Source organism: Rattus norvegicus, chromosome 17, assembly GCF_036323735.1.
Source record: "Rattus norvegicus strain BN/NHsdMcwi chromosome 17, GRCr8, whole genome shotgun sequence".
In the NCBI taxonomy this organism is placed as follows: Eukaryota; Metazoa; Chordata; class Mammalia; order Rodentia; family Muridae; genus Rattus; species Rattus norvegicus.
The window spans coordinates 50,525,404-50,542,647 of NC_086035.1; the positions used below are offsets into that span (position 1 = coordinate 50,525,404).

The following is a 17,244-nucleotide window of genomic DNA, read 5'->3' on the forward strand; positions in this document are numbered from 1 at the left end:
TCGAAAAACGGGGACTAAATATTTTGTGTTTTAATCTGATTTTGAAAAATTTTGCATGTAAATATTTAACTGGTTATTTGAATTAGGCAGTAGTGAAATGTAAAATGGGGCCTTCAATGTTTGGAGAATTTCCATAACACAACTTATAGATACTTCATCCTGCTGCCACACGTCTTGAGATCTGAGGTCTAATCCGCGGAGTACCACATCTGCTGATGCCCTTGGCTCTGACTCAGAGAAGGCCTGGTGATCAATGGAGAGCAGCTTCACTGAGCACAGCCCACCACCCATTCCTCTCTTCCCCCTTCCACTAGCCTCTGAGTTTGCGTGACAAAGATTAGAAACCATTGCAGAGGTCTAGCTATTTCCATCTGGGAAACAATCTAGCACATTGGCAGGACTTTATAAATAATGTGTGTGGGGGGGGCGTTTTGTTGTTGTTGTTTTGGTTTTGTTCTTGCAAGTCACAGGCTGTGTTCCCTGCCCAACTGCAACCAGCTTGTGCTACAACTTCTTTCTCCCCATATTGAGAGATCTTAAGTGGGTCTGTGAGTATTGTACTCTTGGGACCTAACTCCCCAGGCAGCAGCTTTGCTTTAGTAAATCTCTAACACACTAGGTCTAAGGAGCCTTCCTAGAAATCTCTGCCATGTGGGTGGTATTTATTCTTAGTTTGCAACAGAAGGGCAGATGTATATTTGTCCATGTGTATTCTGATTATCATTTCAATGGAAATTGGAGGTGGGCGGAATAAAACACCTGTGTTCAAGTACCCTACTTGCCAGAAAGCCAAGTGGCTTCCTCATTAACACTCATTCCTGTCTCCTACAAATTCTAAGAACAGCTTCACTTGGAAGCAGGTTATAAACAACACACATTCACATTACCTTTGATTGCCGCTAAATATCCTCGCAGTTCTCGCTGAAGTCTGGTACCCTCTGCCTGAAAAACATACAAATACAGATATACTAAACATCCTGTCTATGTTTTGCATACAAATATCTAAGAAGCAATAAGATTCGGTTATCATTTCCAGAACCTTATTATTGCAAAAAATATAAATATGCAAGCACAATCTGAACAAGATAATATGCCCATCTATCTTGGTACTTATAAAGGTGCTAGTCAGAAGAAGAAAGAAAAATAAGATTTTGCTAAGATTAGAAAATGGGGTCCAGCAGGCAAACTCCTGTGTATTTACAGTCACTGCTTTTTAAATTTAGATGCCAGGAAATAATGACACAGATTTCATCCCCTGTGTTTACCATGCTGCCGGCTGTTGTGGGTCTGTCTGGCAGCCTGCTGGAAGGTAAATGCTGAAGCACAATGCTCTGAACAAAGCTTAGTCTTCTGATAATGCTGCAAACGTGCAAAAAGAAACTGTTCCACCTTTGTTTAATGGGAACAATGTGGCACTCATATTTGCTTAACAAAGTAATCCAATGATTATAAGTCATCCTCCAACACAAAGCCTAAAGTATCTAAGCAAACTATATCATACACAAATGGCATTTGGTCCTAAACAGCCATTCAAAACACTCAGAGATATGTAAGAACTCTGAAATATCATAAAAACACAAAGATTATTTTTAATCTTTGTGACCAATACAAAGAAACTCTGACAAGAATAATTTACCTGAAGGGTATGTTGGATTCAAGGTGCATCCTACAGAGCAGCAATGGAGCACAGAGTCACATTGTGTCTGAGAAAGCTATGTACGGAGCACAGAGGGAAAGTGTATACTTGAATTAAGCTCAGACTAGTTTTGCTACTTTGTATACTGCTAACATCAGATAAGGGTTGAAGGTTATTGTATTTACTTGAACACACATTTCAATCAGAGTAGTTCCATTCAGGATGGGAGAAGGAAATCATCAAGTTTTAAATAAGTGGCTGTCCTCTTAGTGTATTGAAATGGTGTAAAATAAACATTCTAGGGTTCTCTTGACTTAATGAGCCATTTAGAACCACAGTGAAGAAAAACTGTAAAAAGCTAGGGAATGACAGGTGAAATTCTAAAGCGAGAGAGTACAGTAGCAAAGCTTTCCACAGAGACGCTAAAGATAGGGGATTCCATGTATGAAGTAAGGTGGAGAGTGAAGAGCCTCCAGAAATGCCACAGCCTTCAAGACTGCTAAGGCAATATCTCAGGAAAAGGACTTTTCCCACTCAAATCTAAATCTGAAGACAGTAGGTCATCCCCTGCCTGATCACCCTTTCACTTTCTACAGAGGCCATATCTCATAATCAACCCTGGTGCAAAAGCACTTCATGGAAAACTCCATCAGCAATCCCAAATTTTAATTTGTGCATTGCATTGAGTCATGCCCTGATCTCTCCCTTACAGGAACATAAACCCTATGTTTGATGAAGGTGTCCATGTTGTATATGCTTCAGATGCTTTGTTCACTATCCTTGTGTTTAAGAAAATGTTACCTTAAAACGGGCCCTGAGAGTGGGAGCACTCGTTGTGGTGGTTTAGATATACCAGAGTGAAAAAGTGAGAGTTCTGAACATAAAAAAGAAGAGTAGTTTGGTGAAGTCACATGACCTTAGGAAATATGAAAAGTGATTGTTGTTAATCTTCTACCATGTCTCATCTATACACATGTAGATTATAGGTGTGTACTATAGGAAAAACAATATACACAGGTTTGATATAATTTGTGACTTCAGAAAAGTTGATCTGTATTCTTCTCAGAAAAGAAAGTATTGTATATGAAAGATGTAAAATATATATTTGGATGATTATATTATTGCCAATCTTTCCTAATTATTTTAATAGGAGTAAGACTTCCAGTTTAAAACATCAGACTTGGCTATAGTGCTTCTCTTAGGCCATGAATGTGAGTAGAAGTGCCATGAAGCAGTAAGACGGGAGCCATCAAACATCCCTGAATGTCTTTTTTGTGCTCTGAGATCCACAGTGTAGGACATCAGGCAGGGGTGGGAGAGCTGCTTGCCTGCACTGGATCACAGAGAGAGAAGAAATGCAATACAGCTACTCTTTGCATTTCCAAAAGTTAGAACCATTTCTGTAGAAAGTCATGGTGATAGTGCGACCTCAGCAGAATACAGTCAAACTGCCCAATTGAATGAGTCACAGAGAGCACAGACCACTGACAAGTAGAGAAGGCAGAGATACAATAACAAAAGATCCCGTGGAGCTGTTAAGCAGAAAAGCATTGCTGGGATTCACAGAAATCCAGCAACCAAAAGCAACTGGAAATGTTAAAGCAGATGCTTAGAAGATAATGGACGCTTTGACAACGGAAAAGGATGGTTTGTCCTTACAGAGAAGCCAGGTTACCCATCCCTAATTCCAGAGATTAGATTTAGAGAATCAGATCTAAATTCAGACAGTCTTGGAAAGATTTAGACTCCAAATGACCTGACGCTAAAGTCTCGAACCAGCAAAGTAGAGAATCTGGGTCATTGTCAGTGGCTTCTCAGGAATACATCCAGAAGAAAACCATGCTTGCAGTCCTTAGGCCAGACCCTCACACATAGATACCTTTGGTTTTTAGAGCATGGCTGTGCTCTTCCTGGTCCTTTGCAACAGTTCAGGGTCACAAAGATAAGAGAATCCTCCCTTTAGACTAAGATGCTTCGCCCTCAGCATCTCATGCAAATAATATGCAGAGTCAGCTTGCATGGCCATAAGTTACCAAGATGGTTCAGTGCACATGAAATAGCATAAGTACCACAGCAGGAGAGATCATTCACTTCACAAATATACATAGAACAAAGTGTGCCAAATATAGTCCACAATAAGCCACTGTCTTTCCTTTGAAAACAAGAAAGAAATTAAATTATTCATGCTCAACTCCATACACTGGATTCATCTTGCCAACAAGAAATGATTATTTTTTTAATGAAGTGAGATTCTAAGAAGAAATTGTTTTTTAATGTAACAGTGAGGAAAAGTTCAGGCTGTACAATACTAGCTTAAATAGATGAGTTCAATTTAAGCAGAAAATGGAGCTTTAAATTACTTTCTTCTTTCCCAATTATTAAAATGTTTAATTTCCCCCACAAGGGCATGTAAATCTTTCAGTAACAACTCCATTGAGCTCCATATAAAATTCTACCTAATTCCACAATATAAAGGCTTTGCAGGAAAATTGTTCACCTCCAGCATATGATAGGGCAGCTTCTTTTGCATGTCGATATTTCTCTCCATCATTGTGGGTGAACATAGATGATTGTAATATATTCTTACTATATGTTTGTATGCTCCCTTCCTATTCATCTGTACCATGTGCCAGGATTCCTGTCACAGGTTATGTGTGTGGTCTAGCAGAATTGTCCGATGTTTCTAAGGCTTGCTTGTTGCTGGCTTATAACAGAAGAGCAGAGAGGCTCAGCCCCTTTCCTGTGGTCCTTTTCTGCTCTGTAATGATCTGGTCAATGGCTTTCCTTTCCCTCTCTCTGTGTCTGCACTCCCCTTCTCCACACAGGATTTCCTGTGACACAGCAGCACCTACCCTCTGGAAAATACTTTCCCTTTATTTGTTTCCAATGCACTGTGCTTTCTGGTGTATGTTTCCCTCATTCATTTCTAATGATTTCTCCCGTTTCTCCAATGTTACTGGTGCATCTCCACAGAACCCAGACCTCAATACAGTTCTCCTCAATTTAGGTTGAAAAATGCTTCTCCTGCTATTCAGATTTCACTGACTCTGAAGCCAGTCTGAATTCCTCTTAGGACCTTTATTGAACTCAATCATAAATTTTGTATTCTATGTGTATAGAAAATATATTTAACTCCTCATACCTGTGGTACTACATGTCTTTACTTTTCCTAACTAGTTTTTGTTTGTTTTTTTTGTTTTTGTTTTTCGTTTGGTTTTTTTTTTTTTTTTTTGCAATTTTCAACGAATGGTATTACACACTATTATTTTACCTTTTGATCACAGTTTCTTCAGGGATCATGGAAACAGGGGAGCAAAGAAAGCTATCATTATAATTAAATCATATAAAATTCTTTTTCAAACAAGACCCAAGGAGGATTTGCTACCTACAAAGGCCCTTATCCTACCAAACACTATATTATTGCAGGAAAGTTCCGATGTTGGTCAGAAGTTCTTTTCTTCTTTCAATTGAATCCTCTATCAATTTGTCAGTAGCTGCCTGCTATTTCTCAAGCCAAGCTGGTTCCCCACTTTACCACACATAGAACCTAAGGGACTTGGGATTCTTTTTCTTCAACATTAAAACTCTTTCACACTTTTCCAACACAGGGAAGAAGGAGGCACTCCCTCAGGTTGCCTTCTCTTCAGATTTCCTGGAAAACATGTGACGATTTCATAATAGAGGTTGCAAAAATTAGCAGGCACATACAAAGTTCATATGGATTAGAAGATCTCTGCCTTGCTGAGACTTATGATATCTTGCTTCTTTCTCCTGTGTGCAGCTTTCATCAACACACTCCCTAAGGATCAGTTTGAAGTTAGAAATCAAATTAAGAGAGAAACACTGCACATTAGCAATAAGTATTTCAAAGATCTTTATTAGTACAAAGAAGTCACATTTCATGTTTAGTTTAATGTTTTCAAGTTACTGTTCAACATGCTAGTTTAGAAGAACAAAAGCTCATTGATAATTTGCATTAATAATCTGTCAAGAAGTGCAGCATTGTGCGCAGTGAGTGGTACCCAGACAACCCAGAATTCAAAACCGTTGCATCTGTAAGGGTCTTCAGAACCAGGAAGCACTGTCTATGAAGTCATCATCTATAAACCACCTAACAAGCAGTGGTATCTGTACTGAAACATTAAAAGACATTGTCTATGAAGTACCAAACAAGCATGAATAAATGACACTGAAGAGAAACGCCATGATATACTCTGGCAGTGACAGGTGGGCTTTCTATGAAGTGACAAAGAGGAGCTGCAATACATTTTGATAGACTTCTAGGTCTTTGGCTTCAGAGCCAGGTATCCATTAAGGTGTAATAAGTAGCACATTGAAGAATCAAAAATACCCAAGAACTTAATCATAGTAAATACTCCAGGAGTCAACAAAGAACAATTTTATTAGCTTCATTTTTTCTCAGTTAGTTCTTTCAAAAATAAATAAGCCATATTTTAGGTATTGAGTTAATAAGATTATGAACAAAATGCATAGAGTTAATGATATTGTAGGACACTAGTTAGTGCTAGATGATTTTAACAACTACTTTTACACACAACATTGTGCATTGGGCATGACACCCATGGGCAGGGGATGTGAGTCTTTATCCCTCACTAACATTAGAAAACTGGACATAAGAGAAAGAGAGAAAGAGGGGGAGAAGGAGGAGAAGGACAAAGAGGAGGAGGAGGAGGGGGGGAGGAAGAGGAGGACAAAGAGAAGAAGAGGAAGGAGGAGGAGGACAAAGAGAAGAAGAAAAATGAGAAGAGGAGGAGGAGGAGAAAACAATATATGACAAATGTTATTAGTGAAGTTATGCAAGACAGGAAATTACCTTAAGGTTTCAGGGACTTGATATCTGTTTAAAATACAGTAGCATAGAATTAATGTCTGAAATGTGGTAATGTAATAACTGATTTCTCTATTCAGGTACCTTTTGCTACAAAAGTAGGAACATCTTTTTCTAAGTAGAACCTCTGCAAGAACAAGGCAATGTTCAACTCGGGGACAAAGATCGTGAGGATCCAAGATGAGAAGCCAGACAAATATGAGTCACGAATCCCTCAGGCACTGCTTGAACTAGAGAGGAACTCAGATCTCAAGGCACATAGCTATGGGAGCTTAACCTCACCTTGGCCGTGGAAACTGCAGTTGGTGGTGATTTGGAAGTTCTCATAATTTTTGTACATGGTTGTCAACAAAAAACTCATTCCAGAAAGTCCAAATCCAGTCATCGTGAATTGGAAAAAAGTTCAGTGGGAAACATGTAGTCTTCTGTGCACAAAGGATTCTGCCCAAGCCAACTCAGAAACAGACATAAACAAACAAACAAAACAAAACAACTTCACTGTGGTGCTTGATGCCTTCCCAAAATTGTGGGCAAGCAGATTCATGTAAAATTAGAGGGCAGAAAGTTATAAATATTCATTTAGACAGAGTACCTAACACACCATGGAGAGCAAGGTTGAAACTATTTGTGATGTGTACAAGGTGATATGTATACCACACATATAAAAATTTAGATGTCATTAAGTCATCTCTCTAATTAAGAATCTGCATGCACACAGCCCACACTCCAGTTACAGCTTGACTTGACAGTTATTCTGACACATCCAGGAACACAGGGTCATAGAATCACAGAATCACAGGGTCACAGGAAGGGCAGGGTTCAGACAGAGTCAGGGAGGCCAAATAACACCAGGGATAACCAGATGGTGAGAGACAAACACAAGAACATAAGCAACAGAAGTCAATTGGATTGGCAATATCAGAACCCAGTTCTCCCATCACAGCAAGTCCTGGATACTCCAATACACCTATAAAGCAAGATTCAGATGTAAATTCTCATTTCACAAAGATGATAGAGGACTTTAAAAAGGACACAAAAAAATCCCTTAAAGAAATACAGGAGAACAAAAGTAAATAAGTAGAAGCCCTTAAAGAGAAAACACATAAATCACTTTAAAAAATACAGGAGAATACAATCAAACAGGTGGAGGAATTGAACAAAACCATCCAATTTCTATATGTTTCTATATGGAAATAGAAACATTAAAGAAAACACAAAGGGGAGAGCCCTGGAGATGAAAATCCTAGGAAATGGAACAGGAGTCACAGAAGCAAGCATTACCGCTAGAACATAAGAGAGAGATGGAAGAAAGAATCCCAGTGGTAGAAGTCATTGCATCAACACAACAGTCAAGGAAAGTACAACGCTCCTCTCCCAAAAAGTGTAAGAAATCCAGGACACAGTGAGAAGACCAAACCTGAGAATAATAGGTATAGAAGGGAGTGAAGATTCCCAAACCAAAGGGGCCAGCAAACATCTCCAACAGAATTACAGAAGAAAACATCCTTAACCCAAAGAAAGAAATGCCCATACATATATAAAAAGCTGACAAAACACGGAACACATGGGACCAGAAAAGAAATTCCTCTCATCACATAATAATTATAACACCAAATGCACAAAACAAAGAAAGAATATTGAAACAAGTAAGAGAAAAAGGTCAAGTATCATATAAAGGCAGACATCAGAATTATACCAGACTTCTCACCAGAAACTCTAAAAGCCAGAAGATCCTGGGCAGATATCACACAGAACCTCAAAGAACAAAAATGTGAGCCCAGCCTTTTCACCCAGCAAAACTCACAATTACCATAGATGGAGAAACCAAGCTATTCCAAGACAAAACTAAATTTAAACAATATCTTTAAAATAACCCATCCCTGCAGAGGATAATTGAAGGAAAAGTACAATACAAGGTGGGAAACTACACACAAGAAAGGCAAGAAGCCAATCTTCTCACAACAAACCCAAAAGAAGAGAAACACACAAACATAATTCCATCTCTAACAACAAAAATAACAGGAGCAGACAATCATTGGACTGTAATATCTCTCAACATCAATGGGCTACATTCCCCCAATAAAAAGACATAGGCTAACAGAATGGATAGGTAAACAGGATCCAGTATTTTTCTGCATACAGGAAACACACCTCAGTGACAAAGACAAACAGCACCTCAGAGTAAAAGGCTGCAAAAGCTATTCCAAGCAAATGGTCCCAAGAAACAAGCTGGAGTAACCATTCTAATATCCAACAAAATAGACTTTCACCCAAAAGTTATCAAAAAAGATGGGGAAAGACACTGCATACTTATCAAAGGGAAAATCCAACAGGATGAACTCTCAGTTCTGAACATCTATGCCCCAATTGCCAGGGCATCCACATTTGTAAAAGAAATGTTACTGAAGCTCAAAGGAAATAGAAGCAGTCATTAGAATTTCGCCCAATAATAGTAGGAGATTCAACATCACACTTTCACCAATGAACATATCATGGAAAAAGAAATTAAGAGACACAAAGAAACTAAAAAGAAGTTATGAACCAAATGGATTTAACTGATATCTACAAGACATTTCACCCTAAAACAAAAGGATATACATTCATCTCAGCATCTCATTGTACATTCTTAAAAATTGACCATATACCCTGACACAAAACAAACATCAACCGATACAAGAACATTGAATTAATCCCATGTATCCAACTGAACCACTACGGACTAAGGTTGGTCTTCAATAGCAACAAAAACAACAGAAAGCTAAACCCATGGAAGTTAAACAACTATCTTATATAACTTAGTCAGGGGAGAAAAAAAAAAAACAAAGAAATAAAAAACATTTTATGATGCGATGAAAATGAAGGCACAACATACCCAAAATTGTTGAACACAGTGAAAGCAGTGTTAAGAGGAAAACTAATAGCCCTGAGTGCTTCCATAAAGAAATTGGAGATATCATACAGCTTAACAGCTCATCAGAAAGCTCTAGAACAACAAGAAGCAAATACACCCAAGAGGAGTAGATGGCAGGAAATAATCAAACTCAGCACTGAAATCAACCAAGTAGAAACAAAAAGAACTATACAAAGAATCAACAAATTTAGGAGTTGTTTCTTTGAGAAAAACCAACAAGATACATAAGCAGACTAACCAGAGGGCACAGAGACAGTATCCAAAATAACAAAATCAGAAACAACTGAGAAAATTAAAAAAATATTCAGATCCTATTACAAAAGTCTATACTCAACAAAACTGGAAAACCTGGATGAAATGGACAATTTTCTAAACAGATACCAGGTACCAAAGTTAAATCAGGATCAAATAAACCATCTAAACAGCTCCATAACCCCAAAGGAAATAGAAGCAGTCATTAGAAGTCTCCCAACCAAAAAAAGCCCAGGGTCAGATGGTTTTAGTGCAGAATTCTATCAGACCTTCAAAGAAGAAATAGTTACAATACTTCTCAAACTATTGTATAAAATAGAAACAGAAGGAAAACTACCCAATTATTTCTATGAAGCCACAGTTACACTGATATCTAATCCATAAAAAGACCCTCAAAAAAGAGAACTACATATCAATTTCACCTAAAAATATCAATGTAAAAATACTCAATAAATCGCTGCAGTCACTGCCCTGGTTTTCTGGGCGCGTTCGGCCTTTTGTGGTGTGATGGCTCTTGGAGAGGAGGCAGCAGGCGGCTGCAGCAGAGGGGTTGCCGTCACCTTGGGATGCCTGTAGGAGGAGGGGTCCAAGGGTCCTCACGGTTTCGGTGCCTTCGTTTTCCTCCGTCAGAGTCGCCGTGCCTTTGGAAAGCATGAGCTCCGCCCGGGACTCCGCTTTCGAGAAGCAGCATCTCTGGATGTACCTGCAGGCGCTGGATTTGGATCCGAGTTCCGGCGTCAGGGTCGGCGGGAAGATGGTATCCTACGCGCACCTTAGAGAGTAAGGAGACCCGGGCGGTGGCGCGGTCCCCGGTGGAGGCAAAACTCAGAGGCCGCCAGCCCAAGGCGGGGGACTGACTGTTCGTCACCAGTGTAGGGAGGAGTGCCCTGCAGTTGAGACAAAACGGCCGGCCCTCTTAACCCTCCCTGCTTTTGTGGTCTGTAGTTGGTGGGAGGCATCGGGGAACTGTATATGCAAACGTCTTATAAGCAGTTGACTGTGGGTTTAAACTTGGAATCCGAACTAAAGCATGTTACAGCTGGCCAAAACAATGAATGAAAAATCAAAAGCCGATAACCTTTCTTTTGCCACTTAAATTATTATGGTTGTGATCACAAAATGAAGTACCTTGTTTATACTCATGTACTTTAGACCCGAACTTCCGATTTCAAGCACCTTTTTCTCCTTATAATTTAATTAAAAGAGTGATTCCATTATTATATCATCCCCATCATTATTATCATCATCACTTATTATTTTGGTATTTTGAGACAAAAAAAAAACAAAAAAACAAAAACAAAACCCAAACACCCTCTCTCTGTGTAGCCCTGGGTGTCCTGGAACTCACTCTATAGTCTCCGCCTGCCTCTGCGTTCGGAGTTCTGGGATTAAAGGGACATGTTTGACAAACTGAACCGTGATGCCTTTCATATAGTTTCCTATTTTTTGTTTAAAACACTGGATGAGTCTCTTGCCAAAGAAGTTTTCAGAGATTGCTGGCCTCCATTTGACCAAAAACTTGACATGGAATTCCGGAAACATTGCTGTGAATGGTTAAAAGAGATTTCTGCTGAATGTGGGAGTAGTTTTCCTCAGGTTGTTGGCTCATTGCTTATGTCTCCCGGTGGTCCTAAGTTTATTCATCTGATGTATCATTTTGCAAGATATGTTGCAATCAAATATATTAAAACAAACTCTAACAATTCTCTACATTTTGCAGAAACATTTAATGCAAAGCCACAAGATATGCACAAGTGCCTTGCCAGATGCCATGTAGCACGCAACAGATTTTTACAGGTTTTGCAAAGAGAACATTATGTTACCCAAAAATACCAGGATAATGCGCATCTGATTGTTAAGCAAGTATGAAACGCAAGATCAGAATGCATGGGTCTACAAAACCAAATTAAAAGACTGGGACCCTGTGATGAAAAGAGTAATATACAAGAGAAGATTCAAAAGGCATAAAATAAAAGAGAACGTCACTGCAATAAGACATTCTACTGTTGAAAAGGAAGAAAAATGGCATACGAAGTGGAAAGGCTTTCTTGGTGTGTCTCCTTTCAGTCTAATTAAAGGCGGGCCTTCAGCTGTGGATCTTTTGCCTCCCATGTCTCCCCTTTCGTTTGATCCTGTGTCAGAGGAAGTATATGCAAAGAGTGTACTTTTTAAGTATCCTGCGTCACTTCCAGATTTACATAAAGAAGTTAAACAAGAAAATGGTAGCAGAAAAGAAGTGGATACCCCAGGAAATGTGTGTGATGGCGCTGACAGTGTGCTTCGTCCTCAGATACAAACAGTTTCACACTACTTGAGAAGGATCCAAATATGAGGACTCCCAAAGAGAAAAACGTGCCTTATAAGAAAATAGCAGGTTCTGAATTGGAAGTCTCTCCTTTATCAGATACTGCAAAGAATGCACAGAGTAGTGTATCCGGAGGGTCTCTGCTGGAGAAAAAGAGTGATCCATTCCAGAGAGAGCAAGATCAGCTGGTGGACGAGTAGCTGATATTAGAAGCTCATGGAGAAAAGCTGTCGAAACTGAAGTTAACAGAAGTTCAGATGGGATTCTAGTGGATGCCAAAGCTGGAGACGTGTCGTCAGAGTCTTCATCTACACTGCATAATCAGAGGGAATTTAGCATGGCTATTTTTTCCCCAGATTTTGATGGGTCTTATTTGCCTGAAGAGAAAGCTGTTCCAGATCAGCTTACCAGTGTACCTCAGAAACATCTGGTAACGAGTCAGATCAGTGAACCCCCAACAGAAGATGAGTCAGACTTGATAAATAAGAAAATGATTTGTAAGCAAGATTTAGAATGTGCAGCCACCAGGCTTTCAGAAACTAGACAAATGGAGGCATTCTCCCCTGCTGTGGGCAGTGGAATAGATGTGATGGGTAGAAGTAAAGAGGACTGTGTTCGACTGTTGGACTACTCACAAGCTTCTTGCAGTGAACCTTCCACGCATAAGACTTTGCTATGGGATTCTTTCCAGAGGTTGAGTGGCATTGGCATATTACATGAGACTCTTCCAGAAGAAGTTGGTCACCTAAGTCTTAATAGTTCTACAAATTCAGAGACCACTTTTCACCTGGAACCAAAGACTTATGTAGACAGTGATGCTTTTCCAGATGGTTTGGGGAAAAGACAAGCTATTCCAGAATTAGATTCCAATTTACAGTCTCTTCTTAGTAGTTATGAGGCTCTGAAGAAATCTCTTAACAAAATCAGGAAAGAATCTCGCCTGTCTAACCTTGAACAACACAAAATAGAATTGAGTCCTGTAGCCAAGCAAGTAGATGATACATGCACTGTTTTGGACACTCAAGATTTGTTTGTTGACTGTACAAAGCTGTCTTCCCACGTGTCCTTTGATGAAAGAACACAGACTGTATCACCTCTATCTAAAGCTTTTCTGGTGGAGCAAAAATTGAGGACCACATTACCATGTAGGCTTGGGGAATTTCTGCCTAATTTAAAAGAAGAAGAAATCTCAAGTAAGAGCCTTGAAGCAAGAGACTCTCTGATTTGACAAGATAAAGCATTTTCCAGTTGATTTAGCTGATGCACTTACTCTGAAGCCTTGTCACTTAACTGCAGCTGAGATCCACACATTGGAAGTGTAATTCTCTTTCTAGCATCAGAGAAGTTCTGAATATACTTTGGCTTCTTATAATGTGTTTAGGTCTTTCTCTCTCTCTCTTTTTCTTGCTAAATATTATGAGTTTGAAATGTGAAGTATTTAAGAACAGCAAATGTCAAATTTTAGAAAACCATTTTGATTCCTAGAATAATCTTATAAGTAAATTACAAATATAGTTATGTTAAAAATATTAGTCATGGGGTTGGGGATTTAGCTCAGTGGTAGAGTGCTTGCCTAGCAAGCGCAAGGCCCTGGGTTCGGTCCCCAGCTCCGGAAAAAAAAAGAAAAAAGAAGAAAAAAAAATATCAGTCATTAACATAAGGATGGGTGCATAATCTAATAGCCACTAAATAGCCATATCCCTCTCATTTAAGAGAAATAAACCATTTTACTGGATCTTGATGGATATTCTGGTAATAACACAAAATGAATGAGGTGTAGTACCCTTGGATGTGTAATCAAAGCAACACACTGTAACGTTTGTAAAATTGTAAACAGACTTAATGAATTCTAAGTATATTGGTCCTGCAGAATGAAGTTGATGGGATAAAATGCATGTATGTGATAGGTGAAGATGAAATGGAGTGAATTGAGGAGATGGGGAAAGGTAGAAGATGGCCAGATGTTTAAAGAACAGTCAGACTCTGTTTTGTGTATGTTAGACTGAGAATTTAATTCTATTTATATTTAACAAGAATATCAATGAGAAATTTGCAAAAAAAAATAATCAATAAAATTCTCTAAACTGAATCCAAGATATATTAAAATGATAATCCACCATGAACAAGTAGGCTTCACTCTAGGAAGGCACGGATGGCTCAATGTACGGAAATCTATCAATGTAATCCTCTATATAAACAAACTCAGAGCAGGGGGAAAAACATATATGATCATCTCAACTAGATGCTGAAAAAGCCTTTGACAAAATACAACACCTATTCATGTTGAAAGTATTTGAAAAATCAGGAATTCAAAGTTCATACCTAAATATAATAAAAGCAATATACTGTAAACCAATTGCCAACATCACACTAAATGGAGAGAAACTCAAAGCAATCCCATTAAAATCAGGAAGAAGACAACAAGATTATTCATATTTCCAGGCAGAACAATTAGACAACAAAAGGAGATCAAAGGAATACAAATTGGGAAGGAGGAAGTCAAGATAACACTATCTGCAGATATGATACTATATGTAAATGACCCCAAAAATTCTACCAGAGTGCTCCTACAGCTCACAAACACCTTCAGCAAAGTGGCTGGATATAAAATTAACTCTAACAAACCAGTAGCCTTCCTCTACACAAAAGATAATAGGACTGAGAAAGAAATTAGGGAAACAACACCCTTCACAAGAGTCACAAATAACATAAAATATCTTGGTGTGACTCTAACCAAGCAAGTGAAAAATCTGTATGACAAGAACTTCAAATCCCTGAAGAAAGAAATCAATGAAGAATTTAGAATCTGGAAAGACCTCCTATGCTCATGGACTGGCAAGATTAATATAGTTAAAATGGACATCTTGCCAAAAGCGATCTGTAGATTCACTGCAATCTCCATCAAAATTCCAACTCAACTTGTCATAGAGTTATAAAGAGCAATTCTCAAATTCATTTGGATTAACAAAAAACTCAGGATGGTGAAATTATTCTCAACAATAAAAGACCTTCTGGGGGATTCATCATACCTGATCTCAAGCAATACAGCAATAGTAATAAATAGTGATTAAAAATTGCATGGTACAGCAACAGACAAGTGGATCAATGGAACAGACATGAAAATCCCCAGAAATAAAACCACATACATATGGTCACTTGATCTTTGACAAAAAAGCTAAAAATATCCAGTGGGAAAAAAGACAGCATTTTCAACAAATGATGCTGGCTCAACTGGCAGTAAGCATGTAGAAGAATGCAAATCAATCCATTCCTATCTCCTTGTACAAAGCTCAAATCCACATGGATCAAGGACTGTCACATAAAACAACACACGCAGAATTGAATGGAAGAGAAAGTGAAGAAGAGCCTCGAGTACCTGAGCACAGAGAAAATTTTCCTGAATAGACACCAATGGCCTATTCTCTAAGATCAACAATCGAAAAATGGGAACATATAAAATTGAAAACTTCCGTAAGGCAAGCAAGCAAACAAAAAAACACTGTCAAAAAAGACAAAAAGGCAACCCAAGATTGAGAAAAGATTTTTACTAACCCTACATACAATAGAGGGCTAATATCTAAAGTACACAAAGAACTCAAGAAATTAGACTCAAGAGAACCAAACAACCCTATTACAAATGGGGTAAAGAGCTAAACAGACAATTCTCAACTGAGGAATCTCAAATGGCTAAGAAGCATGTAAGGACATGTTCAGAATCCTTAGTCATCAGGGAAATGCAAATCAAAACAAACCTGAGATTCCACCTCACACCAATCAGAATGGCTAAGATCAAAAAATGCAGATGACAGCAGATGCTGGTGAGGATGTGGAGAAGGAGGAACACTCTTCCATTGCTTGTAGGACAGCAAGCTGGTACAACTACTCTAGAAATCAGTCTGGAGTTTCCTCAGAAAATTGGACATAGTACTAAGTGAGGTCCCAGCCATACCACTCCTAGACATGTAACCCAAAGATGCTCCAACAGGTAACAAGGACACATGTACCACTATGTTACTAGCAGCCTTATTTATAATAGCCAGAAGCTGGAAAGAACCCACATGCTCCTCAACAGAGGAATGGAGACAGAAAATATGGTACATTTAAACAATGGAGTGCTACTCACCTATCAAAAAACAATGATTTCATGAAATTCTAAGACAAATGGATGGAACTAGAAAATATCATCGTAACTGAGGTAACCCAATCACAAAGGAACCCACATGGTATGTACTCACTGACAAGTGGATATTAGGAAAAAAGCTGGGAATATCCATGATAAAAGTTACAGACCTTGCAAGTCAAGAAAAAGGAAGATCAAAGATCAAGGGTGCCTCAGTCCTACTTTGAGGAGGAAACAAAATAGTCACAGGAGGTTGAGAATTGGGAGGAATAAAGGTGGGGGAGAGGAAAAAAGTGTGCAGGGTTAGGTGTGCGAAGAGATGGGAAAGACGTACAGAGGGTCAGGAAATTGAACAGAGATGTGAAGCAATGGTGGATGAAAAATGGGGTTTGTCACCAGAAATTTCCAGAAGTCAGAGAAGCAAGAGGCTCTGAGGACCCAACAGGGATGATATTAGTTGAAATACCCAACAAAGGGAATCTGTAAAGACCAAATCTAGAGGTTAGGCATGCCCCCGGTTGAGGGATGGTGCCCCTACCACCTTCACAAAATTTCAACCCAGAATTGTTCCTGTCTAATGGAAATGCAGGGAAAAGGGATGGAGCAGACACTGAGGGAGGGGCCGTCCAGGGACTACACCTCCTGGGATTCTATCTGTGTGCAACCACCAAACCCAGACATTTGCTGATGCCGGGAAGTGCTCATTGACAGGAATCTGATGTAGATGTCTCCTGAGAGACTCTGTTAGAGCCTCAAAGATGCAGATGTAGATGGTTGCAGCCAAACAGTGGACTAAGCACAGAAACCCCAATGGAGGAGTTGGGGGAAGGACTGAAAGAGTTGAAGTTTGCAAACCAATGGGAGGAACTACAATATCAACCAACCAGACCTCCCGGACCGCAGCAGCTCTCTGCTCCCAAACCCCGTGGGAGAGAGACCTCACCGCCTGATCAAGTGGGCACTCCTGAGGCTGCAGAGCGGAGGAGACCACCAACACTGCCCAGCCCTGCCCACATCCCTGGCCCAAGAGGCAACTGTATAAGGCCTCTGGGTTCCCGTAGGGGAGGGCCCGGGAGCGGCAGGACCCCTGCGCCTGAGACACCGCCGGAACCTGAGGGAAACAGACCGGATAAACAGTTCTCTGCACCCAAATCCCGTGGGAGGGAGAGCT

At 39.5% G+C, this 17,244-nt stretch overlaps 1 protein-coding gene and 1 pseudogene across 5 annotated transcripts in view; one reads left to right on the forward strand and one right to left on the reverse strand.

The window, feature by feature from the left end:
- Amph (amphiphysin) overlaps positions 1–17,244 on the reverse strand; it is a 243,566-nt gene that overhangs the window by 90,386 nt on the left and 135,936 nt on the right. For all 5 annotated transcript variants that reach the window (XM_039096041.2, XM_063276719.1, NM_022217.2 and 2 more), the window contains one exon: positions 888–942. In XM_039096041.2, the coding sequence (XP_038951969.1) occupies positions 888–942 (55 nt within the window). The remainder of the gene's footprint in view (positions 1–887; positions 943–17,244) is intronic.
- On the forward strand, positions 10,108–14,388 carry LOC108353132 (HAUS augmin-like complex subunit 6 pseudogene; annotated as a pseudogene).